The sequence below is a fragment of the Chinchilla lanigera genome, unplaced genomic scaffold, assembly GCF_000276665.1.
Source record: "Chinchilla lanigera isolate Chin_1 unplaced genomic scaffold, ChiLan1.0 scaffold00047, whole genome shotgun sequence".
NCBI classification, from domain to species: Eukaryota; Metazoa; Chordata; class Mammalia; order Rodentia; family Chinchillidae; genus Chinchilla; species Chinchilla lanigera.
This window is the reverse complement of record NW_004955448.1, coordinates 124,296-151,889: the sequence shown is the minus strand read 5'-3', so window position 1 is coordinate 151,889 and position 27,594 is coordinate 124,296. Positions and strand designations below refer to the sequence as shown.

General features: G+C 38.2%; 1 protein-coding gene across 3 annotated transcripts in view; it reads left to right on the top strand.

The window, feature by feature from the left end:
* Positions 1-10,262: 10,262 nt before the first annotated feature.
* The window catches only part of Shcbp1 (SHC SH2-domain binding protein 1), a 66,659-nt gene continuing 49,327 nt past the window's right edge, over positions 10,263-27,594 (top strand). For all 3 annotated transcript variants that reach the window (XM_013518688.1, XM_005392973.1, XM_005392972.1), the window contains exons 1-8: positions 10,263-10,404; positions 12,437-12,601; positions 12,775-12,890; positions 14,572-14,780; positions 19,119-19,211; positions 22,840-23,073; positions 23,167-23,335; positions 23,633-23,753. In XM_013518688.1, the coding sequence (XP_013374142.1) occupies positions 10,302-10,404; positions 12,437-12,601; positions 12,775-12,890; positions 14,572-14,780; positions 19,119-19,211; positions 22,840-23,073; positions 23,167-23,335; positions 23,633-23,753 (1,210 nt within the window). In that variant the 5' untranslated portion in view covers positions 10,263-10,301. The remainder of the gene's footprint in view (positions 10,405-12,436; positions 12,602-12,774; positions 12,891-14,571; positions 14,781-19,118; positions 19,212-22,839; positions 23,074-23,166; positions 23,336-23,632; positions 23,754-27,594) is intronic.

The following is a 27,594-nucleotide window of genomic DNA, read 5'->3' as shown; positions in this document are numbered from 1 at the left end:
CAGGATTGTTGTCTTGATGGAGCTTACTGTTTAAGGGGGAGGCAGGAACACCAGAGAAATGCCAATTGTGATAGTCCTACAAACAAAAAATTCAAGGGGCTATGAAATCAGGGGCCACTTTCTTGAGACTGCGACACTGGAGATACCTACAGTTACTCTGCCATGAAGGCACAGAGACTGATCAGAAAGTTTTGGTGAGAAGGGCATGCCAGATGGAAGAAACATGTGCACAAAGATGGTGAAGGACAGAAGCTTAGAATGTTAGAGGGACAGAAAAAAAGTTTAGTGTGGCTTAAGTAAAGTAAGCAAGGGGTATGAAGGGGTCTGGGATCATGGAAATCAATGGGGGTCAGATGATGGTTTTTAGGACTGCATCTTAAATGCAGTGACACTCATAGGAAGTGACTTTAAAAAAAAATGAATTGGTAGAAGACAGAGAAATAAATAGGAGAGAGACCAATTATGAAATAGTTTCAGGTGCCCAGAGAAGAGAAGCTCATGGTTTGGAATAGGGTGATCTGTGGGGAAGTGAGGAATGTAAGACTCTCATATATGGGGGTTGATCAACATAATTTACTGATGGGTTGGGTGTATACAAGTGACTCCTCTGTTTCTCTCTTGAGAAAGTGGATACATGGTAGTATCATTTATTCCAGTGGAGAATTTAAGGATCAAAGTCAAGTGTGAAGCACCAATGAAGAATTTGGATTTGGACCACATGATCTTGAAATAAGTAGTAGGCAATTGGACATGCAGAGCTAATGGTGAGGATAACAGTCCACATATTATGGAATTGTAGTGAGACTGGGTGAAATTACCTAGTGAAATAACATAAGCAAAGGAGAAGTGGGTCCAGCTGAGAGCCTGAAGAACTCCAACATAGGTCTGGTAGGTTCTAAATTCCTCCTACTCCTCCTCCTTCTTCTTTTTTGTCTTTTTGAGACAGGATCTCGCTATGCAGTTCAGGCTGGCCTTGAGCTCACTTTGTATCCCAGGCTGGTCTCAAACTTGCAATGATCCTCCTGCCTCAGCGTCCCAAGTGCTGGGATTACAGGCGTGTGCTGCCACGCCCAGCTCCTTCTTCTTGTTCTTCTCCATTTGGACCAGTGTTAGATTCACAGTAAGATTGAGTGGAAAGTAGTGTTCCCATATGCCCTCAATGTAATCAATGTAATCAATACGACAACAAAGATAAAGGATATTATCATTATTCCAAAAGGTTCCCTCATGACTCTTTCCTGTCAACTACCCTTCCTCACACATCATAAACAAACAATAACAAAACCTTCCAGGCCCTGGTAATGATTGATTACCATTGAAGACTTCCCAGTATCAATGTCTCCCAGCAGAATGGTACATTTGCTACAACTGATAAACCCACACTGACATATCACTGTTGTCTGAAATGGAAAGTTTACATGTCTTTTTTAAATGGTGGTGGTGGTGATAGTGTGGATTGATCCCAGGGCCTTCACATATCCTACCTTTAAAAAATGTTTTAAATCAGGGTCTCACAAATTGCTAAATTATCCAGGTTGGGTTTGAACTTGTGATCCTTCTGGCTCAGCCTCCCAGAGTGCTGAGGTACAAGCATGTGGCACCATGCCTGGCTAGGTTGTTCATTGTTGGTTGTACATTCTATTGATTTGGAGAAATTTATAATAACATGTATTCACCATTATAGTATCATATAGAAGAGCTTCACTGCTCTAAAAATCTTCTGTGCTTTGCTTCTTTGTTTCTTTCTTTTTTGTAATTCCAGCAACTGTTCTTTTCTCTTTTCCAGAATGTCATAGTTGGAATTATGTAGTACACATGGTCTATGATCCTTTTTACATAAAACCTAGAAAATACAAAAGACAAAATAATTGTACAGTGATAGCAGATCGATCATTACCAGGGCCTGGAAGGTTTTGTTATTGTTTGTTTATGATGTGTGAGGAAGGGTAGTTGACAGGAAAGAGTCATGAGGGAATCTTTTGGAATAATGATAATATCCTTTATCTTTGTTGTCGTATTGATTACATAGCTACATATATTTGTGAAAACATAGGTATGCATAGTTAGAATATTTACATTTTATTTATATAAATTATAACCATAAATTTGGTGTGAAAATAGAATAGAGTGAAGAGAGAGATTGCTGTTCACATTGTCCTATTTTTCCCAATGGTAACATTTGGAAAACTATAGTATAATACAGTATAGATTAATAATAGATTAATATAGATTATAATTAATAATAGATTAACCAATATTACTTATATTATATAGTATAATGTAATACATTATGAGTATAGTTAGTTAAGGCCTTGATATGTGTCATGTAACCCTCTCTCTAGACAAGATCTGGTGGATTCTGGTAAAAGGAATCTAAAAAGAATCTAGCATATTTGTTATTGGTTTTATCTGTATGATTACTTGGGATTTGGCATCTTCTAGGAAGAACAAATTTTTTTGAGAAATTACAGCATGTATAATCAAAGCATGAGCATTACAGCTGACAAGTAAGTTTAGAAACTGTTTTTAAGGGACAGCAACTGTAACCCAGTGGCTCTTAGACTCCTTTATTAATGGAGTCTGACATTCTGTCATAAGTCCCTCTAGCTTTAGTTATAATTATCTCTAAATTTTTGATGACTTGTGAAAACCAGATTAAAAACTCTAATTTTTTGTCCATGAACAATAATATGTATTACATTTATAAAAAACCAGTCTCAGCATCTTTTTTCTTTGTTGGCAACCTGGATATATATCTATATATACAGATATCTATCTATCTATATCTATCTATCTATATATATATATATCTAAAACAGTATTTAGACAGGATAAAATCTCTCCACGATTGGCTGGGATTTTAGGCATAACTAAAAGGAACAGGTGAAGGGAAAGTTACCCTAGTTACAGCTTACGATAGGTATTTTTCCAGTGACTGTTTTTATTGAGGTGTGATGACTGGAGGGAAGGCCAGGGTTGGAGAAGGACAAAGAGATCTATGCCAATGTCTAGTAATAGGTTGGTTTCTTTTCCTCTATAGTCATGATTACTCAGTGCTCCTCCATGGAGATGACAGGTAGAGATGACAGTCTAGCCAGAGGGAGAAGGCAGAGTGCCCCAAGGCCCTTCAGTCTTACTGGACCAACTGGTAGGGTGGATCCGAACTCTGGAGCCTTCACCGCAGAGGGCAGTCTGAACTCCAGTGGTCATCTTTGCAGTCAGGATATGGTTTGGGGGGCCTCTTAAGGCAGTCCCTCTTAAGGTGGCCTGGCTTTCCACAGTAGTAGCAGTTGAGTCTAGTTGTTGAGCTCTTCTTGGAGTCCAGAGAATCAGACTTAGGGTCTGTTTTTTTTTTTTTTTGTTTTGTTTTTTAAGGCTACAACACAGGCAGCTGCTTTTTGGTCTCTTTGTTTTCTCTCCTTTTCTCCCAGTTTCAATTATAGAATACTAAGGAGGCAGTTTTTACTAAAGTATCAAGTGACCTATTTGCAGCAAAATCTATCTTTTGTAGCTTTTTTCTAGTATCTGGGGCTGACTAGGTAATAAACATGTCTTTAAGCAAAATCTGCCTTTCTATTGAATAGGGAAATATACAAGTTTTACCATTGTCTCTAGTAAACAATCTAAGAAGGCAGAGGAGTTTTCATCTTTTTCCTGATAAATTTAGCCGAAAATTTAAAATAACTAGAGGGCTTGGTTTTTGTCCTTCTTAGGCCTTCAAGAATACACACTTGAAAATGTCTCCTGCTCCAATCTCCTGTCTGGCTGTTAGGCCAGCAGAGATTTTGGATAGGGACTGCTAGGGCTGTAGTAGGAACTGGTAGTTACCCTGGCTGTCTATCTTCTGGTTGTTTAAAATTAACAATATGATATTCATCCCCAAATGTAATAGCAGCTTGTAATGCTGCTTGTCTCTCATTAGAAGTGAGTGTTTGATTTAAGATTAACACTATACTTTTCCAGCCTACCTTACAGATCTGAGTAAATCTTCTAAAGACATCAGTGAGCCAGGCATGGTGGAGCATGCCTATAATCCCAGCACTTGGGAGGCTGAGGCAGGAGGATTGTTGTGAGTTTGAGACCAGCCTGGGCTGCAAAGTGAGTTCAATGCCAACCTGAACGGCATAGAAAGACCTTGTCTCAAAAAGACAAAAAAAAAAAAAAAAAAAAAAAAAAAAAGAAAAAGTCATCAATGTACTTATCAGGGTCATTGGAATATTTTCCTAATTCTAGCTTAATGTGCTTTAAGTCACTGAAAGAAAGAGACATGAATGTGGGTGGTCTCATATGGATTATAAGTATACCTTGTGCATAAATATGAATTATTTCTTAATGTAAAGAAAGTTTGAACATAAGGCAATTCTGACCATTTCCCTCTTTTTTACAGTATGATTTTAGTTGTTAATATTTCCATTTGCATTCCATTTTGGCTCTCGAGATTAGGCAGGCCATGTTCATGTGCAAAAAAAATCAAATGGCTGTTTTTTAACATGTAAGGGTCAAACATCTTCCAGTGCTTAAGAATGCATTCCAAAAGAGTAAGAAATTTCAACTCCATGTACAAAAAGAAATAGTTTGGATGTCCCCTCTTTATTTTTATTTGATTTCTATACCCTCAAGGCATCCCTCAAGTAGATTCAACTACAGAGCAGGTGGATGCCATCTGGAGAGAACAGATAAAATCTGAGCAGCCTACCCACCCTCAAATTACTACACAATTTCATCTTCCTGGGGAGCTTGGAAACTGTGCACTTACACTTATTGGACATGTATAAGCTAAAGGAGTAAGAGACTTCAATTTACTCCTATAGGACATTTATAAGCACAAGTTACAATTGGTCTTAATTGTGAAAGGAATGTTTAAAAAAGGAAACACAACTTTATAATAAACTATTGCTTTTTGTTCTTTGAAAGAGAGCAGATATATAAAAAAAGGTGAGTTGTAAGTAGTTACTGTTGTGCTATAAAGATCACCTCTGGAGACAGATAAAAACAATTGACCTGAAGAATTCTGCCCTGTGTCCTAGGGCAAAGAAGTCTTCAAGACACTTGTGTTATCTATCTAATCAGCAAGGCAACCTTTCCTAGCAGCAGGAAAAGGCTATCCTTTATTTAAATTTTTGAATGCTCATAGGTTAAACATATTTATCATGCAGCAATTACATTTTACATGTTGGTAAAGGCATATTAGTTAAGGCTGACTAAAATCTCTTTCTTACTCTTAGTTAACATATGTAAGGCACAAATATAAATCATTCCCCTGCTCAGCTGCTGTGAAATGTAAACAGTCCTTGCAAGCTGCCTCAGACTAATTTCTGAAGGGAGAGGTAGCTTAAGTGGTTCTAACATTGACTGAAAAGCTTAGGGAGAATTTCTAGTTTACTAGCACAGAGAAATAAGAACAGTAGATAAGTGGACATTTTTCTGTGGTCAGGAGCCAGCTTCTACTGAGGAACCTTTGGGTATCCACCTGAGAGTATCCCTGGACATGATCTCTCAGTTGTTCTCAGCTTCTATTGGCCCAAACAACCAGAAATCAGTCTCTAGAAAGAAATTCAACTGACTGGTCAACATTCCATTGGCCATTGGTTTCAATGGGGATTCACCAAAGAGATGCTGGGGGAAACGTGTCCTCTGCTTTAAGAGTGGCAGCTACTCTAAGAACATTTAATTAGCCGGCAGAGTAAACACTGTTTGTCAAAGTTCTGTAAGAGATAGTTAAAAGCCTGAGCAAAATCCTTAACCTAGTGCTTTAGAAGTTTACAGCAAAGTTTTAAAGTCCACAACTTATTATCAAAGTATTTTTCCTATACACATACAGTATAACTAGACATAGGAGGAGAAGAGGAAAGGTGAAAGATCTTCCCTTGGGCTAAATGAGTTTTGGTCCCATAAGTGTGGTGCTTTTGGAAGGAGCTCCTGGTTTCACCCAGAAATTGGTTCTTTCCATGGTGTCTCAGGTTCAGTTTCCTGAGTGAGAACTGTCCAGAACATTAAGCTGGCACATGTCTTTTATGTGTGTTCTCCTGGATGGGTGAAATTCCAATGTCTCATCTGACTCAGAGATGGGATATGTGTTCCTCCTCTAAGATGACTTCCCTGTTTTCATTGTTAGCAAATGTTCATTTTCTATGTGCTTAACTTAGTTGTTTTTTTTTTTTTTTTTTTTTTTTTTGGTTTTTCTCCGGTACCAGGAACCGAACTCCCAACCTTGCGCTTGCCAGGCAGGCGCTTTTGCCGCTGAGCTAAATCCCCAGCCCCTTAACTTAGTTGTTGAATGGGAGGAAAAGGTTAGAACAGTCTAGAGTTCTTTTCTTTCTAATTTTATATTCCTCTAAATAGGAAAGTACAAAATAGTAGGAAAAGATTAGAAGTAAGGCCAGAGAAAGAAAACTGAAGCAAATTGGGCTTGACACTTTCCTTAGAGTGTAGAGGAGGATCAGAGTGAGTCTGTCTCAGTGAACTCTTCTTCACTGTTGGTGGGAGTGTAGACTGGTGCAACCACTGTGGAAATCAGTGTGGAGATTCCTCAGTAAACTAGGATTAGAGGTCCCCTTCAACCCAGCTATTCCCCTCCTGGGTATTTTTTCACGTATTTATTTTCCATTTGTATTTCTGCACGTGAGACGTGTATATTCATCTTAGATACCCATTTTTGGATTGGGTCTTTGAATTTGGGGGGCCTGATTTTGTAAAATTCTTTATATGGTTTAGATAGGAGTCCTTTATCTGAGGAACAATTGGCTAAAATTTTTTCTCAATTTGTAGGTTTTCTTTTACCCTGTTGGTAATTTTTTTTGATATGCACAAACTTTTCAATAAGATGAGATCCCAGTTATTGATTCTTTGGAGTATTTCCCATGCAGTTTGGTTTTTGTTCATGAACTCTCTGCCTACCTCTATGTCTTCAAGATTTTCAACTATTTTCTCTTCCAGTAGACCTAGTGTTTCTAGATCAAACAAAGAGTAAAATGAGTAAAAAGAAGTGGCAAAGTTTATTTGAGAAAGTAAAAGTGAAGAATGGGAGAGAAATGGGCTCTGCAGAGTGATCTTGGGCCGAGTAAATAGAAATAAAAGGTAAGAGTAAAGAAAAGTACATGTTGCATCTGGGAAACATAGTATGGGCTATCACTGAAAGTTATGATAGCAATATGTTCATGGTGTGGTGTGTCCTTTATACTTCCAAATCTCGAGGAAATCCATGAGAATTTCTGGTCCTGAGAGGCAGTGTTGGGTTCCCACACCTTATGCTGACATCAGGTCCAGGCATCCTGCTGAAAACCTGCTTGAGTTCTCAGGAAAAGTCCATGTGTAGAGCTTTGAGAACTATTCTGTGCATGTGCTCATGGATCTTGTAGTTAACAGGTCACACTTACTTCCCCAGCCAATTTTTGCCATGCCTTAATCTATCTCATTTTGTTTTATTTTTATTGTTTTATATAATTGATATTAGCTTTTAATTGATACTTTTATTGCATGGTCACTGGTTGCCACAGAGTGCACATGATAACTCCTTGGGAATCGCTTGTGTTTGAGGTGTCTAAGGAAGGAAGAGGAAACGAGGGCAGGAAAGAGTAGTCAGAGAATGAGAAGAAGGGCCAGGACAGCAAGGATGTAGAGTCCAAAGTATGAAAGCATCTCATGGTGGGTAATCAAGCTTCCATACTGAAGGCTGTAAGGAGAAGGTGAAGAGGAGCCGAAAGGAAAGGCCTTAGAGGGAGATGCTTCCCTGCCAGAAAGGAGAGGGAAGGCACTACCAAGGAGTTTGGGTCTAGAGATAAACAAAGTATTGTTAGGTTTTTTGATGCAGAAGAAGAAACAAACAAAAAGGGAAAAGGAGGCCTTTACTCAGGACGTGGAGAGGAGAGGACTGTATGCAGCACAGAGCTCCTCCTACGTAAACAAAGGAGGCTGGGGGTTTATGAGGACTCTGGCTAGAGGCTGAGCTTGAGGGCTGGGAAGGGTAAGAGGAAGTTGTAGTCAGGGCTGAGGGGAGAAGCGGGGGAAGTGGTCATTTGGAAGATAGGCTGTTGTTTTTGGGCTTCAGCCATGTTAGACCACCACCATAATGATTCAATAATTCATACTTAGGCAGGAACCTATCAAGTATGAAGTCAATATCTCAAGGTTGCAATTTGGCTTTGCATAGTTTTATTTGGGGGGAAGGAGAAGCACAGTTAATTTTGAACCCACATGTGATCACAGTGTGAGGACACAGTGGTGAAGAGAGTGAAAATATTAAAAAACAGGGACTAGTGGGTGATGCCCCACCATAGAGCAGGTAGGAGGTTGTGATGGGACAGAGGGAGGAACTAGTAAGGACAAAGAAGAAAAACCATATCTTGGGGTAAGAAGAGGGGGCATCGAGAATAACAAAATGTCCAGTAATGTGTACTCCTGAAAGGTCTCCACTTAGAAAAAGATTGTAGCAACCTTTGCTATTGTCTTAGTTACTTTTCTTGTTGGTGGGACAAAATACCCAACATGCAAAGTCAAAGGAGGAAAAATTTATTTAGCTCACAGTTTTGTAGAGGTTTCAGTCTGTCGTCAGCTGGCTTCAAAGCGGGGTAGCTTCACAGAGGAGAGCAATTCATGGCAGGCAGAAGGCAGCAAAAGCAGCAAGGGAGAAACAAGACTCTTACTGTTTCTTATTCTGTATGCAGGCTACCTGCCGTAGGGCGGGTGTAGCACCCACACCATAATCCCAGCATTTGATTATGAATCAATTACAAACTCTAGATGCAGCCACCTATGAAAAGTCTGCTCTCCCCATGACGGTATAAGGCTTATGGGGGACATTTAGACACAAACCATAACAGCTATAATCTGAGCAAGTGATTAATAAATGTTGACATAGGTTTGGAAATTAGAAGGGCTGTGTATAGTAGATGCTTCCATCTTAATAATTTGTCATTAATGGAGTTTCTAACAGCATTAGGTATTTCCTGTTGCTTCTGGTTCCTTTCCCAGACATTTCCAGTAGCACTGTTTTGGCTATGATCTTTATGGTTGACTAAATATTTGGTTATTAAATGAGAAGAAAGCTATTTATCTCCAGTACTGAGGGAAATGGGTGAGGAAAAATACTGTCACTGTTGAGGTGTGTGGCTGGAAGGGTTAAAAAGTATTTTAAGGCCTGTTGTTAGTCTTCATTTTATTGTTTTCTGTATTTTCATGTTATGGTACTCAAAAAGCATTTGCTCAGCGAATGAATAAATGTAAGATTACACTGCTGAAAAGATAGCTGAATTAAGTGCAGGTTTCCACAGGTGCCTCTCCTGGTTCCATTGCAGTTAAAGTTTTCCTTCAAAGCAGTAAGTGGAGATGTTTCCCTGTGATAAGAATGCCATGCTGTCATGACTGGGCTCTTGGTCTTTTGTGGACTTATCCTGCCTGGAGTCCTGGGAACCCCTGCTGTCTCAGGTGGACCTCAGCCTGGTAGGGAGAGCCCGGCAGGGTCATTAAAGGCTGGCCTCTAGAGTGTAGGGTAGCTGGTTTCAAATCTTGGTTCTGTTGTATTAGATGGGAGAAGTTACTGAACTTCTTAGTGACTCCATCTCCCTATCTGTAAAATAGATGTAATAATATTACTTGTCTCCTTGGATCATTTTTGAAGATTAAATAAGTTTCCTTTAATAACAATACTTTCACTTACTAAATATGACTTAACAGTCCTTGAAAATACCATGTGACGGGGGCTGGGGATTTAGCTCAGCGGCACATCGCCTGCCTGGCAAACGCAATGTCGTGAGTTCAATTCCCGGTACCGGAAAAAAAACAAAAACGAAAACAAAACAGAACAAAAAACAAAACGAAAATACCATGTGTGTGTATTGAGAGAGGAACCCTCACTCAGTTCATCCTACAGTCTGCTTGTGAGGGGTGAAGGGACTTGCCTTAGGTAATAATATTAGTAATGAGTGTGCTGTGGCTTGTTAGTTTTTTGGAGATTACCCCAAATTATATCCCAGCTGAGCTTTTTCTTTTCTTTTTAGTAGCAGGAATCAAACTCAGGGCTTTGCGCTTGTCAGGCAGGCGCTTGCGCCGCTGAGCTACATCCCTGGCCTCTAATTCAGCTTTAAATTGGTCTCAAAAAGCCAGACTGCGAACATGGAAGAGAACACGGGCGGAGGGCTAGCAGGCGGCGCGAGGAGCGGTCGCAGGCGCGGGCGGTCTGAGGGGCGGTCCGAGGCGTTGGTGGGGGCAGGGTTCCGGGAAGCACGTAGCCCCGACTGTCCAATCAGAAGTGCCTTCGTCACCACGTTAGTTCCGGTCTTGGCGGTCTCCCGCGGAAATTTGAAATGGCGGACAGGCTACGGGTAGGTGGAGATCTAGAGCCTGAGGCGATGGCGCCGGGGCACCCTGACCCGGCAACCGAGGAGGAACCGGCGCCACTGGAGGAAGGTGAGCACCTGCCTTAGCGGGCATGCCGTCTTCGTGGCGGCCCGGAGCTTTGTGGCAGGACGCCGGGGCTCAGGCCTGGCCGCGGTGGACCAGGGTGGCGGGATGCCAGCCCAGACGTTGCAGTCGCGAGACACCCAGGCGACCCCGTCTCCACCCTCTATGGCCTCAGCTTCCCCGAGTGCGCCAGGACCACCTGGACGCCAGAGGGAACTTCGTGCGCATCTGTCGATGGAAGGCTCTTTTTAAATGAATGTCAAAAGGAGATTAAGGACCCCACTTCTTTTTCAAAAATGAAAGGCGCTTGACCTAGGTACCAGAGCTCTTCTGAACACTGAGGGCAGATAACTTACTTGGGACAGAGTCCAAAAATACAACGCAGGTCTAATCATCAGTTTATTCTTACCTTTTCATGGAGATTCCATCATGCACATCATCGTTTTTGTGGTGCATCGCTGAGCCAAGTCCCCAGACCCCCATTCCTTTTTATTTTGTTTTTCGTTTTGTTTTGTTTTTGAGACAGGGTCACACTATGTAGTTTAGGTTGGCCTTGAACTCACTATGTAGCCCAGGCCAGCTTCAAATTCGCAGCGATCCTCCTGTCTTAGCCTCCGGAGTGCTGGATTTCCACGCGTGCACGACTATGCCTCTTTAACAAATGTACTATGTAATAGGTACTGCTGTAAATGATTAAGAAATGATTTAAGTCTGTTAATTGAAGTAGGCATATTGTTTTTATATTCCCTTTATAGACAAGGAAGCAGGCAAAGAGAGATTGTCATAGTTATTGAAGCCCTCTAGGCTTTTTTTTTTTTTTTTGAGACTGTCTAGTTCAGGGTGCCTCTGCTCCCAGTTCTCCTGGCACAGGCTCCCCAGTGCTGGGATCACAGATGTGCACCATCATGCCTGGGTTCTTATTGTTTTTGTTTTTTTTTTTCCCCCCTTTTTGCATCTGTCTAAGGTCTACTTTGGTTATTGGTGGGGTTAAGTAATTCTGACGACCTGAATAGAGGCAAAGAACTGGAAGGAAAAAATAAAGGGACCTGGGAGAGAAAGTCACTCTGTCTATTAAATACAACTTTTTACACAGAATTAGATATGCTGCTGGCCAAGTCATGCCTTATGAAACAGTTACATACAACCCAAACTTAAGGTGATTTGTACTTTTGATTTTTCTTCCCTTAAAGTTACCGAAATTAGTAAGGAGGAACGTAGTAGCTTTAGTGATAAACCTTATGCATTGTTAATAATGTCTCATCCCTATTTATCAACATGCCATTGACAGATGCGTACTGTAGAGAGTGAGAGTTGTCTACTCATGTAAGAGGGAATGTAGGAAGTCAGCTCCCTTTTTTAATGTAGCTTACTGGAGTTGTTTTGGGAGAAAAACTAAGACATTTGACCATTATAACTCACTAACTAGTAAAAGTAAAAGTCATAACTGTCTCCTTTGAAGGAAAACTTGGGTAGTTTTTTGAAAAAAAAAAATCGTCTTCTGTTTTTCCCCCCAAACCTCACGGAACAAGAACAAAAACCTAACTGGTGAAAATCTTAAACTGTTACTGTTTGAAGTTGAATTTGGCTTTAGAAGTACTTTTAAGTTGTGGGTTTTTTGGGACAGGGTCTCAATATGCAGTTTGAAGCTGGCCTCGAACTCACATCAGTCTTCCTGCCCTAGCCTCCTGAGTGCTGGGTTTACAGGTGTGCACCACCACGCCTAGCATTGTTGCTGTTTTTTGAGATAGTGTCTTGCTGTGTAGTTCAGGTAGGCCTTTAACTCACTGTATAGCCCTGGCTGACCTCAAACTCCCACCAGTCCTCCTGTCTCAGCCTCCTGGGTGCTGGGATTATAGGCATGTGCCTCGCCTGTATATTTTAAGTTTTGAAAACTAGTTTCTTCTGACAATAGTAGAGGTAAGTAGAACATTCATACCCAAGTCCTTTATGTGATTTGTTTGGAATTTGTGAGCAAGGATGTGACAATAGAAGCATTCTATAAACACTAGAAATATGTGATGTTTTTGTTTTTCTTTAGCTTTGTTGCAAGTTGAAGATTCATGCAGTGATTGTAACTGTCATAAGCCAGGCAATAGCTTACAGGGTTTTGTGCCAGAAGGAAAGTCTCCTTTCCCAGAAATCTTTCAAACAAGTCAACTTTTGTTCTATGAACGATTCAGAGCCTATCAAGATTACATTTTAGGTAAGTAGATTCTTTTTTTTGTCGTTCTTGCCTCTTTTGTCGTTTTATTTTACAAATAAATTGTCTTAGTCCCTCAGACTGCCAGTGGTTGGTTTTGAGAAAGAGCATTTATATGGATTTATTAACTTGTGTGCTTTACGTATTCTCAGTTGTTATTCTTAATTTGTTTGCAGCTGACTGCAAAGCCTCAGAAGTCAGGGAATTCACAGCTGAGTTCTTGGAGAAGGTGCTTGTACCATCTGGATGGCAGGCACTCTGGCACACTAATGTATTCAAGGTGTTGGTTGAGGTAAATGGGATTCTTTTATTAAGATGTTTGTGTCTAGCTATAATTCAGACTGTTACAACTAAAGTACTTAAGTTTAAAGTTTATGAGCTGATTGAAAATAGCGTGTTTTCCCCCCCTAATTGCCACAGTGTATGAGATGTTCTGAAAAATTTAAAGGCAACTGAGGAGAAGCTACGTGAAAATTACGGTAAATTTCAGCATCCTTTGAAAAGGGAGGTGTATTCTAAACCTGTAAGGTGAGGATCATTTAAAAAATGAGGCCTAAACTGGTCCCAGTGATGGATGACTAATCCCAGCTCTCTAGAAGTTTGAGGCGTGAGGATTGCAAATTTGAGCCCAGACTGGGAAATTTAGTGAATTTAGTGACCCTGTCTCAAAAAAGTGTTAGAGATGTAAGTCATTATGAAAGCTCTAGGTTCAATTCTCAGTACCATACACACAAAAGAAGAAATAACTATAGAGTCAGTAGAGATTCAATTTTTTACCCATTAAGTAGCTCTTCTAACCAAATAGGCATTTAAAAACTAGTCTACTTTTTATCTGTTAAACCTATAGGTGTGTGATTAATCTGATACTGTGTCCTATGGCAGAAAGTACAAACAACCTTTATTTTTCAACTGACTGGGCCTTTTATATTAAATTTGTACTTTCAATTATAGCTGTGGATTTTTCTCATTGTTGTTAATTAGACCACAAAAAGCCTTGTTAAACTAAAGGTTAAACCAGGGAATGTGAATATAAATTGTTGCTGTAGCTCCTTAAGAAAAAAATTACATATTCTGCTGCTTATGTACAGAGCAGTGGGTTGCAGCTGTTCCTTGTGAATTTTTCAATTTTGATTATGCTGATACCTTAGTTGAAGTTTGGATCTGTTAATTTGGTTCTGCATGGTCTCAGGTTTCTAAAAGCAATCAAAGTCTTTGTTTTGAAAGAGTAGAATGTCATTTCTCTGCTCAAACCCCTAGGTTGCATTTACCAAGGCCTAGTGCTGGCTTTGGTTTCTCATTGTGCTAGAGAACAGGTAAAATCTGAGATCCTGTCCATAGTTTTTAAACTTAAACAAAAATTTTAATGTACAAATAGATATTCACAAAGAAAATATGAAAACAATCTTCTATGAAAAATAAGTTTCATATACTGTGCATCATGATCTTTCTTTCTCATGTTCTTCATGTCCTGGTCTCCCTGCCTCTCTCCCTCCTCATCTGTTGTTCTCCCTGTCCATCCCTCTTCAGATTCCCTTTGGTTCCAGTAAAAAGTACTAGCTTTTTCAGCTGTCAAAGCTTGTCTCTGCCACAGTAACTTTTGTACCTTTGGTCTTCAGTAGCTGGTTCCTCTTCATTATTCTGGTTCTTCTTCATTGGTCTTCAGTGGCTGGTTTCTCTTCACTAATTCACAGCTCAGAGGTGAATTCCCCTGGCTATCCCAGCAAACTCTGAGCACCATACCTGCCAGTTATTCTCTATTACATACTCGCCATCATCTTTTTTTCTTCCTAACTACAATATAAGTGCCATCAAGGTAAGAGCCAGGCCTGTTTTATTTATCCTTTATATTATGGAAAAAGGCTCCCTACCCCCATTTCAAGCTTAAGAAAGATTAAGCTACCAGTAGTGTTTTGTATATGGTTTCTTAATTTTGATTTCTTTGTTAAGTGGAGTCACATTGTTTTAAATTTCAGGTTACAGATGTGGACTTTTCAGCCTTGAAGGCAGTGGTGAGGCTTGCTGAACCATATGTCTGTGAATCTGAAGTGAACACTTTTACCTTGGAATGTATGAAAGAGCTCCTTGAACTGAAGGAATACCAGTTGCCCCTGCAGGAGTTGTGGGTTGTGTTTGATGACTCTGGAGTGTTTGACCAGACAGCACTTGCAATTGAGCATGTCAGGTAGGAAGACAAGGTTGTAAAAATAACACTGTGGTCAGAAACTTTGGATTGAATTCTGGTCTCTATTAGACTCAGATTTAAAACTCAAATTGTAAACTGTCAGTGTTAGAAAAAAAGGAGGAAAAAACAAAAATACAAGCTCAGCAGGACAGGTTTATTTCAGAACAAGCCTGAGAAGGGCCACACTGGCACTTAGACCAGACCAGTAACTCTTATACAAGCTGTAAGGTCTTTTACAGGGTCATGAGCATAAGGGGAGGCTGGGAAAGGGAAGGGTCAAATTGAGACTTTCAAGAAGGAGAGTTCAGTGGAAAGGAGTTGTGACTACCTGTGAGGGACGAAGCTTGAGAAAGGACAAGAAGTAGTTGCTTGTCAAGAGCAGGGCTGAGAAGGTGTAGCTGTGCTTATTAGGCCTTATTAACCCATGATTGTACATCTTTAGCAGGAGTAAAAGTATAGGGGGATGGAAGAGGCTTAAAGTGGTCTCTGATCAGATTCCTTCAGTCATTATAATCTTTTAAAATATTTAAAGATTAGGAGAATCTTTTCTTTTTTTTTCCCCTAGTGCTGGGTATTGAACCCAGTAGAACCCAGGGTCTTGTGCGTGCTGGGCAAATCCTTGACCACTAAGCTGTACCCTCCACTCCTAGGAGACTCTCCTCGGTTGTTTTGAGGCAGTGTCTCACTATGCAGTTCAGCTGGCCTTGAATTCACTTTGTAGCTGAGGCTGGTTTTGAACTCCTAGTGATCCTCCTGCCTCAGCCTCCTGAGTCTGGGATTATAGGTGTGTGCCGCCATACCCAGCTAGGAGACTCTTTTAAATTAAAAACATTTTAAAATGTTTTAAATTTAGAACATTTAAAAATGCTTTAAATGTTAATTTTGTGATCATTTCAGACTTACCATAAAGTTGAAAAAAGTACAAAAATTCTTATTTATTCTTCATTTATAAACTTCCAGTTGCTGAAGTTCTTTCAAATGTCCATGTAACATGCTCATCAGAAGCCTTCCACCTCTCTATCTAATAGTGTTATATTTGCACTGTGTAACTCAGGTTAAATGTCATCCTCATAAGTATGGTTCTCAAGCAGAAGAAATGCTTTAGAGCCAGAATATTAATCCATGTATTATCACCATGCTCTGGACTTCATTCTGAAAGCAACAGGGAGCCAGAAGAGTTTTTTTTTTTTTAAAAAAATAATAGGGGCATACTGTATTCAGTTTTAGTTTTTTCAGAAAAGGTACACTCTCAGAGAGTGAAGAGTCTGTCTCTAGTCAATAGGAATTGAAATGGTTTCATTTTTAGTACTCCTTGCTTTTCATAGTAGAACTTGAAAGAGTTAAATACAGTGGTACCTTGGTTCACAAACATAATTAGTTCTACAATTTTGGAAAAGATTGCCACATTTGTATGGGAAAGAGTTGTGATTGTATTTGTCACCCTATGCCGCGTTTGCAAACAAAAATAAAATTTTGCCAAATCCTTCTGTTTGCAGATGAAATTGCAAACAAAAGCGTGTATGAGCTGAGGTACCACTGTATAGTCATAATTATTCCAGTACTCCTACTTTACCACTGAAATTGGTCTTTTGCTCACTAAAGGACTTCCATGTTCTCAAATGCAGTTGGCAGTTCTCTGACCTTATCTTTCTTGACCTTTTGATTGTATCCTAAGCATTTGATCTTTCTCATCTTTTAACACACTTTTCTCTGAGCTGTTGCTACACTGATGTTCAAATGATATGTCACTGGATTGCTTTCTTAGTCATCTTCGCCAGCTCTTCCTTTCATGCTCACACTCAAGAATGTTGAAGCTACCTAGGGATCAATCCTAAGATGTTGTCTTTCTGTTGCAATAACAGAAACCACAGACTAGGTAGTTTGTAAACAGTAGGTTAGCTCATGATTCTGGATGGAGGCTTGGAAGTTTGAGAGCATGAGAGAGAGCCCTAATGACTATATCATCTATTAAAAGTCCTATCTCTTAATAAGTCCTATCTCTTAATACTGTCACAATGGTAGTTAAATTTCTTTTTTAAATTTTTTTTATTTTTAAAGGTAAAGAATGAAAACATATTAACAAATAAACAGGCATATAAAAAACAACACCCAAACAATAGAAGCAATACAAAGTTTCATATAAGGTGGTAGAAAATTAACAATAGATATTGTATTACATATTGTTATCTTCAAAATGGTTACTCAGTTAAATAAATATAGGCATTGAAGTTGGTCAAACAAGTAAGCATTGGCTGTTCCTTTCAGTGAAGCAATAGAAGTAGGTAGTATGGTTCAGTTACCCTGTGTGTGTATAGGGGTGTGTGTGTGTATATACATATATGCGTATTTTTTTCCCTTCTTTCTTTTTCTCTTTTCCCTCATCCCAGTTGTTCCCTCCCTTTGATCAGTTTCTTTCCCGTTCACAATATCCATTATACCTTTCAGATTTTACTTACTCTTTCAGGTTCCTACACTAGTGAGACAATATGGTATTTACACATGTGGGTCTGATTTATTTCACTTACGAGTATGGACTCTAGTTGCATCCATTTACCTATGAAAGCCTCAAGTTTATCTTTCTTTATAGCTGAGTAATACTCTATTATGTAAAAATACCACATTTTTTTATCCATTCCTCAGTGGATGGGCATTTGGGTTGCTTCCACAATTTAGCTATTACAAATTGAGCAGCTACAAACATGGGTGCACATATATCATGGTGGTATGATGTTTGTAGTTCTTCTGAAAAAATACCCAAAAGGGAAATAGCTGGGTTGAATGGGGTCGCTAGACCTAGTTTACTGAGGAATCTCCAGACTGATTTCCACAGAGGTTGCTCCAGTCTACACTCCCACCAGCAGTGGAGAAGGGTTCTTTTTTCCCCACAATCTTGCCAGCATTTGTTATTGGTTGATTTCTTGATGGTAGCCATTCTCTCTGGGGTGAGGTGAAATCTGTATTTCTTGGATGACTAATCATATTGAACATTTTTTCATGTATTTATTTGCCATTTGTATTTCTTTATCTGAGAAGTGTGTATTCATCTCAGATGCCCATTTTTGGATTGAGTCTTTAAACTTAGGGGGCCTGACTTTTTTTAGCTTTTTATATGTTCTAGATAGAAGTCCTTTGTCTCGTACAGCTGGCTAAAATTTTTTCCCAATTTGTGGGTTTTCTTTGTACTCCGTTGGTGATTTCTCTAGATGTGCAAAAACTTTTCAATAAGATGAGATCTCAGTTGTCAGTTCTTTGAAGTATTTCCCGTGCAGTTTGGTTTTTGTTCATGAGCTCTTTGCCTACCCCTGTGTCTTCAAGATTTTTACCTACTTTCTCTTCAATGGTAGTTAAATTTCGACATGAGTTTTTTGAAAGAGACATTCACTCAATATCAGCTATTTGAAATTTTTCATAATAAAAGATTCTTTTGATTTCCTTTGGGTGCTTTAAAAAATGTGGATGCATTATCCCCTTCACAAGATTCTGATTTATTGGCTAGGATAAGGAATCAATTTTTCAAAGCATCCCAGGGGACCACCTAATGTATAGCAAGGGTTGAGACCTACTGCTTGCTTGCTTGCTGTCTCTCTTTCTTTCTTGCTTTCTTGCTTTCTTCTTTTTCTCCTTCTTGCCTCTTTCTTTATTTTTGGTACTGGGAATTCAACTCAGGACCTCCTGCTTGCCAGGCAACCTACTGCTTTATATTATGTCCTTAGATGATCTCAGTTATTGTTCTAATACTATCAATTTGTTGACACTTTCCACCTTTTTTATATTTTTAGTCTTAAGCTTTCTCTTGAGCTTTGGGGTTCTACATTCACCTGCATATAGAGCATCACTTACTTGGTTAGTAGTCATCTCAACTGGAACATTGTAAAATTAGAATTAATTTTCAACTCCAAAATTTTCTGTCCCAGTCTTTTCTGTCTCAAATGGTGTGATCATCTGCCCAATTACTGATGGCCAATAAGTAGTTCTAATAAAAAGATCTAACAAAACCAGTGTTATGGACAAACTTCTCTAGCTGATCTGAAGATCTCTATTTTGTATTAGTGACTATCAGCTATAGCAAATATATATCATTCACATGTCTTACAGAATGTTGTATTGGTATGGTTGATAGAATTGTTTTGATTTACTCTTTATCTCTGACCCCTCCAAAACTATAGTATTTTAAGTCAGTGATTGAATTTGAATGATACTAACCTCTCTTTTTTTTACTGTGTTGTCCAGGCTGGTCTTAAACTCTTTAAATTGATCCTCCTGCTTCTGTCTCCCCCATAGCTGAGGTTACAGTTGCTGTGCCACTTCTTCCTGATGTGCTACTATGTTCTTTTTCAGGTTTTTCTACCAGTACATTTGGAGGAGTTGGGATGAAGAGGAAGACGATGAATATGATTATTTTGTCAGATGTGTTGAACCCCGATTAAGATTGTAAGTGTTTCCTGTACATGTTGGAAAAGTGGTTATCTATCCATGGATTTATTTTACTGTTGTGATACACACATACATACTCTCAGCAGACACATGGACATAGACTTTAGGGACTCACAGACAGAAATAGACTGGTAGACAAATAGTATAGCCCCTGAACAAGTATTAAATGAAACTTATGCAAAGGCAGAAACATCTGCTTATTAGTTTTAAAGTAGAGGTCAAAAACATCAGCTGAGCATAGTAGCCCACACCTGTAATCCAAGCACTTCGTAGGCTGAGTCAGAAGGATTACCCAGAGTTCAAGGCCAGCCTGGGTTAGGCCAACCTGAATTACAGAGCAAGACTTGTCTCAAAAAAAAAAAAAAACCAAGGTAATAGGTCACTGTTTGTAAATCTGAAGAAAATTCAGTTGAACCAGTGTGCTAAAAGCTCTTTGTTAAATTCAAAGACATACGAAAAACAGTGAAAGGTGTTTTTGAATTACAGAAATTTCCTGTTTTAATTTTTTTTAGGAAGAATATTTTTAAAGTTATGTGGCCTTACTCTAAATTTCTATAGTAAATCACATTAGGCAAAGCTAACAGACTTAGGATATTTTGTCAGGGTCTTGCAATGCTTGACAAATAGATGAAAAGACTAAATAGTTAATATTGGTGAATAAAAATTTCCAGAATACTGAAACGTACTTGTTATGATTAGTGACTGATGATTGGTTATGGATGTTCTCATAACCAGTTGGTCCTGGGGAGCAGGCTTTTCTGAGACAGCTGAATCTAGAGTTTGTGATTGGTTCATTGTCTAGTGCTGGGCTTGGGAGTATGAGTGCTACACCCGCCATAGGGTGGGTAGCCTGCATACACTATAAGGGAGGGAAAAGAGGTTTGTTCCTCCCTTTTGCTCTTGTTGCTTTTGTGTCCTCCCTTGCCATGAACTGTTTCCCCTCTGCCATGCCACCTTGTCTTGAAGCCAACCAACTATGGACTAAAACTTATGCAAACTGTGAGCTAAATAAACCTTTCCTCCTTTAACTTTGAGTGTTCAATATTTTATCTCAGCAATGAGGGAGAATTAACTAAGACAATACTGTATTTTCCAATTTATAATATTTTGGCAAGGAAAAACCATTCCATAAGAAAATTAACTATGTAACCCAAATAATTGTTCTGACTTTATTAAATGTAACATTTATCTTTCCACTAAGTAGTGCTTTAAGACCATTAGGTTTTTTTTCTTATATTCATGTATAGTAATAGGCAGAACTGTAATAAGAATAAAATTAGAAACTGCACTCCAAAAAAGAATTACAGAAGGTAATATTTTCCATGTTGAAAGATGATATGACTGTATAATACAAGGCAGTCAGCCTTCACATTCTATAGAACCCAATTTCACTTAGTTTTTCTTGGTTTAAGTAAAAATTATATGGAGTTTGGTTAATGGTTCTACCTGGTTTGAAGTTATATATGTCTGATTTCAACTATTCATAAACAGGCCATAATTTCTATTTAGCCTGTACAATTTTTTCCTTTGTGCCTATCTTATTTTCCTATAGTATATTCAATAAAATGCCAAAATTTCAGTAACCCTGAATATTTTCTAGGTTTGATAATGCTTGCTCTTAAACAGTGATTGGTTTTCATTGAAATGAAATGTGAATATCATATATATCTGAAAAATTCAGTTTTATCTTGCAGAAAAATTGTACTCTGATTTGACAGCCTTGCATGTGCTAGTAAGACATGATTTACATACATATGTTATATAGTGCTGGCAGATGGAAAAGAATAAAAGGAATTGGTTTCTGCTTTGGGGAAGAAACTGTGGTGCTTGATGGAGAAGTAGGAATGTTATCAAATGTAGACACATCTAAAAAGGTCCCTGAGCTAAGACAGGAATAGGGCTACCAACAGGCAAGATTTGAAAAGAGTCAAACCATTGTGACTTGATTTATACTGTGTGGTAAATTTTTCTCCTTTGTAATTCAGAGCATACTATTTTGAAACTTAGAAGTCTGAGATAGATGTTGGTTAATTGTTTCCAGACTATGAAGCAGCCATATAATGAGAAGAAATAAGTTGATTAGCATGGATATAAGAAATGCTAAAATGCTAAGTGTGGTGGCACACATCTGTAATCCCAGCAGACTAGGAGGCTGAGGCAGGAGGATCGCAAGTTTGAGCCTCCACTAAGCAATTTAGCCAGACACTGCCCCAAAATAGGACTAGGGATATACAGTGTAAATGCCCTGGGTTCAATCCCTATAGAAAAAAAAAAGCTAAGAAACTTAAAATTTGAGTCTTGATCGCCACAATTTAATAGACCTGACCCATCAGAGGTTTGCTCTCTAAATTCTTATTTGCAAAACGAATTTCCAGAATAGCTTTACTTATTTTTTGGTGTCTATTTTTGAACCCCTTTTTATTTTTATGATTTTTTAATTCTGATTTTTTTAAAAATATGGATTAATCAAAGTAGACAAAATCTTCACTTTTCAAGTGTTGCCCAACAGCAGACTCATTCTCCCCACATCGAACTCAGCCCTTTTGGCCTGCTCTCTTACCTAGCCTCAAGTTTTCTATTTTGCCTCAGCTACTGAGTAACTGGGATTATATGCATGTACCATTGTTCCTTGCATTAGTATACTTTTAACTGAGAAATAAAGCAATTATTCAAAAACTTTTTGCCAGGTGTAGTGGTGCACGCCTGTAATCCTAGCACTCAGGAGGCTGAGGCAGGAGGATCATTGCAAGTTCACGACCAGCCTGGACTACAAAGTGAGCGCAAGGCCAGCCTGAACTGCATAGCGAGATCCTGTCTCATAAAGACAAAAGCAAAAACTTTGTGTATGACAGTGATGTCCTTTATTTTTAAATGTATTTTTTATCTTTTTTCTATTTTCATTCTGTTAGCTTGATTCTACATCCATAAGTTATTACATTTAAAATACTCTTTGATCTGTTTCCATATTTGAGAAAATATATAATTTAATAAGTTTTAAGTGCCAGTAAAGATAATTTTGTTTTAGTCACTCATTAGTAATGACAACTTTTTTCTTTCACAATTTTAAAGGCTTATGTGTTTTTGAACTTCTCTAATAATCTTCCTGAGGAATGAATATTCAGCAAACTTTTGTGCGATGTGCTTTAGATGTTTTACATACAAGGATACAAGGAAGGACTAAATAATTTGAATCATTTCTAAATTTTGAACCTACAAATATGATAATCTTAAACATTATTGTGAAACAATTCCTTCCTTATGCAACTCCTAAATTGCCCCACTACTGACTTACTGTTTTTAATCTGAGAAGAAAATAATTTATTAAATAATCACAAATTATGCAACATGAGTTGACAGTGTTTTAAAAACACAAATGCTTGGCATCTGTGGAAAAACATCACTTCAGAAGAAGAAATTAGTGACTCATTAAGTGGTGGTTCAAACTTCAATAGTTTCCACTTACAGTAGAGTGCTGTTCAGAATGACTTTGCATGTTCTTGAGTTAGATGCTATAAAATGAGTTAGGTGCTATAAAATACTGGGTTTTTGTGGACTAAATGTGTGGCCTTCATGATAGGGAAATGCCTGAAAGGCAAAGGGTTTCACTTTGCTTTTAAACTTTCAGGCATTATGACATTCTTGAAGACCGAGTTCCTTCAGGACTTACTGTTGACTACCGCAATTTGTTGATTCAGTGTGAAGAAAGTTACAGGAAATTTTTAAATCTGAGAAGCAGTTTGTCAAATTGTAATTTTGATTCTGAGCAGGAAAATATCTCCATGGTGGAAGGGTTAAAATTGTATTCAGAAATTGAACAGTTGAAACGAAAGCTAAAACTCATTGAGAATCCTTTGTTGAGGTATGTATGTCTTTGTTATTCTTAACTAGTTAGCATCTTTTTTTTTACTGGCTCTCTTACTGAGAACTAATAGGTCTTTTTGGTTTCTTTAAGATATGTTTTTGGTTATCAGAAGAACTCTAATATCCAAGCAAAAGGTGTCCGCACAAATGGCCAGAAGGTCACCCATGTGGTGTCCTCCACCATGATGTCAAGTTTACTACGATCTCTGCTCAGGGATAGGTTTTGTGGGGAGCCTTTTAAGGAAGATATAGAAATTCAGGTAAAAGGAAAATTTCTTGTTTCAAGTGGCTTCTGATTCATCCCAGGGTTTGTAAATTCTACAGAATGTTTCCAGGAGCTGGTTTTCTGAAAAATGGGTAATAGAACATTATCCTTTCAATAGCAGTAGTAACTTAGCAACCATAGTTGGGCTTACTACACTGTTTATGAAGATATACTTAATATACTTAATTAGGCAATTTTGGCTCTGTTTTTGAAGTAAAACATGCAGGCACTTGGAGAAATATGCGGGTTGCTTTTGGATGATGTATATTTGCAATATGTTGTTCTTTTCTAGTTCCATAGTGATCCATTGTCTGCTATAAATGCCTGCTATGAAGGTGACACTGTTATTGTCTGTCCTGGCCATTATGTGGTACATGGCACATTCTCCATTGCTGATTCGATTGAGTTGGAAGGTGAGTATGGAATATCTCATGATCAACTTTCATGCATGCTACCATAATGACTGATCTTATTGAAGCTCCACTTTCACTGTGGCAAATATGTGATTTCAGTCAGATGTGGTGGCATATGCCTGTAATCCTAGCACTGAGGAGGCTGAGGCAGGAAGATCACTGCAATTTTGAGGCCAGCTTGGGCAGCATAGTGAGTTCAAGACCAACCTGCATATCAAGACCCTGTCTCCAGAGAACAAACGAAACGACAAAACATAATTTCAGCCCAATTGTTTTCAGGTGTATTACTTTGAAATGTTAAGGGTATTTAAAGCTTATGGGGATCAATCCAGTGTTTAAACAACTTGAATCTTAGGTCTTTGTGGCAGTATATATTTTGGAAAGGTGTTTACAGGTATATGTTTAAAAAAATTATTAAAATTATACCATTAGAATTCTAAATTATAGATGGCTTATGTAAAAGAAATAGAATTTTTGAAATAGAAAAATATCCCCAGCAATCCATTTTTGTGTTTACTACTTTTTATTTTCTTGCTTACCCTTGTGTATGTTCTAGCTATCTTAGTATCTGGTCTGATCTGATGTGATCTGATGTTTTGTTTTGTTTTGTTTTCTTTTTGCTTTTCTTTTTTGAGATGGGGGTCTCACTATGTAGTGCAGACTGGTCTTAAACTTTCTTATGTAGCCCAGGCTGGCCTTGAGCTTACAGTGATCCTCTTGCCTCAGCCTCCTAAGTACTGGGATTACAGGTGTGTATCTTTTTTTTGTTTTAAATTTAGCATATTTTTGTAAGAGATATTTTTGTGAAGTATGTTTAATTTGAATTGATATTGTAAAAGTTTGTAATTGTCAAAGCTTACTGACTGTCAAAAGTGCTACACTTTGTGTACTGGCCAAAGTATCCTTGTGAGAACATTAACTGTCAGAAGACTGTATTAAAAACAATATTTTAGGATGCAAGTTGAGACCATACTCATTAGTGAAATAAATCAGAGTCACATGTGTAAATATCATATTGTTTCCTGGGTGTGAGAAATTGAAAGAGTAAATAAGGTCTAAAATGTACAATAGATATTGTGAAATGGGAAGAAATTGTTAAATAGGAAAAAGAAACTAGGATGGGGGAAAGAGGAAAGGAAGGAAGGGAAAAGGGAGAAAAAAATCCAAGTTAGTTATATTATTAGTATCTCTGAGTTCATAAAAAAGGACGGTTTGCACTAATATTGATTGGAGATTATTTTATGCCCATATCTTATACTATGAGTAACTACTTTAAAGATAATATGTGATGTATTAACTATTGTTATTTTTCTATCATCTTGTTATGAAATTTTGTTTTAGTTTTTTCCATAAAATAAAAAATAATATTTTTTCAGTTATAATCTTACTGTTCATTTAGAAGGATAACTAAATTTAGGTTACTTTACAGTTGTTCATCTTGCTCTTGTGTATTACTATAATGTGTCAAATTTAGATGTACCTATTCAATTATCAGAACAGTTGCAGGTTAACAATAAAGGTAATAATGCAAAAAAGTCATGCATTATTTTTGGGTTTGTGCAGCTGTTTACAAACTTTTAAAAAATTTTTTTTATAATCAGATTTTGTTGGTACATTTTAGGTGTGTACAATGATCATATTCATCATAGAGAATTTGTACCTGTACAGGATAGAACTTGTTCCTTTTTTTTTTTTTTTTTCCATTCCCCTACCGTCCCTTCAACTCCTTCTCCCCTTCCCATTTACAAGAGCTTAGGCTCTGTTTTTTCCCTCTTTTCTCACTTTTTGTTTTACTTTTCCCTTCTTTACTTTCCCACTCATGCTTCCTTTGTTCCCATCCCCATTTGAACATTTTCTTCCTATTTCACAATACTTATTATACACTTTGGCCCTTATTTACACTTTTGGTTTCAAACACCAGAGAAAAAATGTGTTTACAATGTCAAGTTTATTTCACTTAAGAGTATAGTCTCCAGTTGTATCCATTCACCTAGAAATGCCTTAAGTTTATCCATCTTTATGGCAGAGTAGTATTCTATTGTATAAAAAAAAACCCCATCTTCTTCATCCATTTGCCAGTTAATGGGCTTTTCGCTGTGGTATGATGCTTTTAATCCTTTTGGGAAGATACCAAGAAGGTGAATAATTGGGTCAAATGGAACCTTTAGTCCTAGTTTTTTGACGAATCTCCATGTTGATTTCCACAGAGGTTGTGCCAGTACACACTTCCACCAGTAGTGGACAGAAGGGTTCCTTTTGATCCATAGCCCGCCAGCATTTGTTACTGGTTGATTTCTTTTTTTTTTTTTTTTTGGTTTTTCTCCGGTACTGGGAACCGAACTCACGACCTTGCACTTGCCAGGCAGGCGCTTTGCCGCTGAGCTAAATCCCCAGCCCCTGGTTGATTTCTTGATAACAGCCATTCTTTCTGGGGCGAGATGGAATGTCAACACTGGTTTTTTTTTTTTATTGTAAAGAGAAAAAAAATAAACAATGAAATCAAGTTTTAAAACAGGTTAGTAGGACAGTTATAATAGTTGGTACTTTGCATATTGTCTTTATAGTAGTTACTCAGAGTATAAGATATACGCGTGATATCTTGTCCAAACAGTATTTTAGCATAAAACAGTCTTTTCAAGGAACTATCTGTAAAACTCTCTTAGCTATCTTGTGTATACATATATATTTTTCTTTTCCCCTTTTTTTCCTTTCCCCTTTTTCTCCCATTACAGTTTGTCTTTTCTTTTTCTACTTTTTTTTTAAAGCAGAATATATTTATTGAGGGAAAGAAAGCAGCTGCTTGACAGAGGGACAGAAGGCCCCCACCATGGGTTGCCCAGGAACCTGTCTTTTCTAGGGACTTTTATAGAGCAAAACCGTGAGGTGAGGTGGGTCCATGGTAGGGGAAAAACGGGAAATCACAAAGTAGGCATGAGGTGGTACAAAACTATGGTGAGTCAATAAGATTATAATTGTTTGGGTAAAATTGATTAAATTGGGTTCAAATGGGGAAGCAAGTCATGTAGCAAGGGGGCATGAATACAGAATAGGGGCTTTTCCTTTAAGGGATTGGGTCAGTGACTCTTTAAGGTAATTCCTACCTATTTAGAATATCAATCCCCGATGTCCATGCCTAAGGGAGGTATGTGGGTGCATTTGTTTAATCTTTTGTTTTGAGGTCAGACCTGCAGCAGAAGTACCAGTCTCTCCATTTGCAAGGTATTTTACCTTCCATACTGGCTCCTTAGAGGGCCTAGCCCTGTCTGACTGCCTATAATATTTCTGTCTAACTCAGCTGCCTATGACATTCCCTGCTCTGAAGAAGTAACCCGAACTGCTGTGAGGGAGTAATGGGCGATGACCGCTCTGGCCACTTCAGGCTGAAGTGGGTTGTAGTTGTTGGTCGGCAGTCCAAGATACTCTCCAGAGGGTCTATCTAAAGGCTGTGGATAGACACCAGGCATTTTTATCTTGGGTAAACATGTAGCTTTAAGGAGGAGACAAAACCAAAGAAACAGTTAAGTATGTATGGGCCAAATAGTAAGATCAACAGGATAATTATGAATACATTCAACATTTTTACCAAGAGAAGCCAGTAATGGCTTCCCATAAAGAGGATAGGAATAAGGTCCTGGGGATTTTAGAATCTGACATATTATTGGTTTGTTGTCTAATATCTTGAACAGCTATTGAAACATTAGCAGAAGGATCAGGAATGTACATACAACATTTAGTTTTTACAATTGTGCATGTATTCTCCCCCCTGCCCCGTGCTACTGTTAGAATGTCTACTACCATCTGATTTTGGAAGATGGTCTGTTTTTTTTTTTTTTTTTTTTTT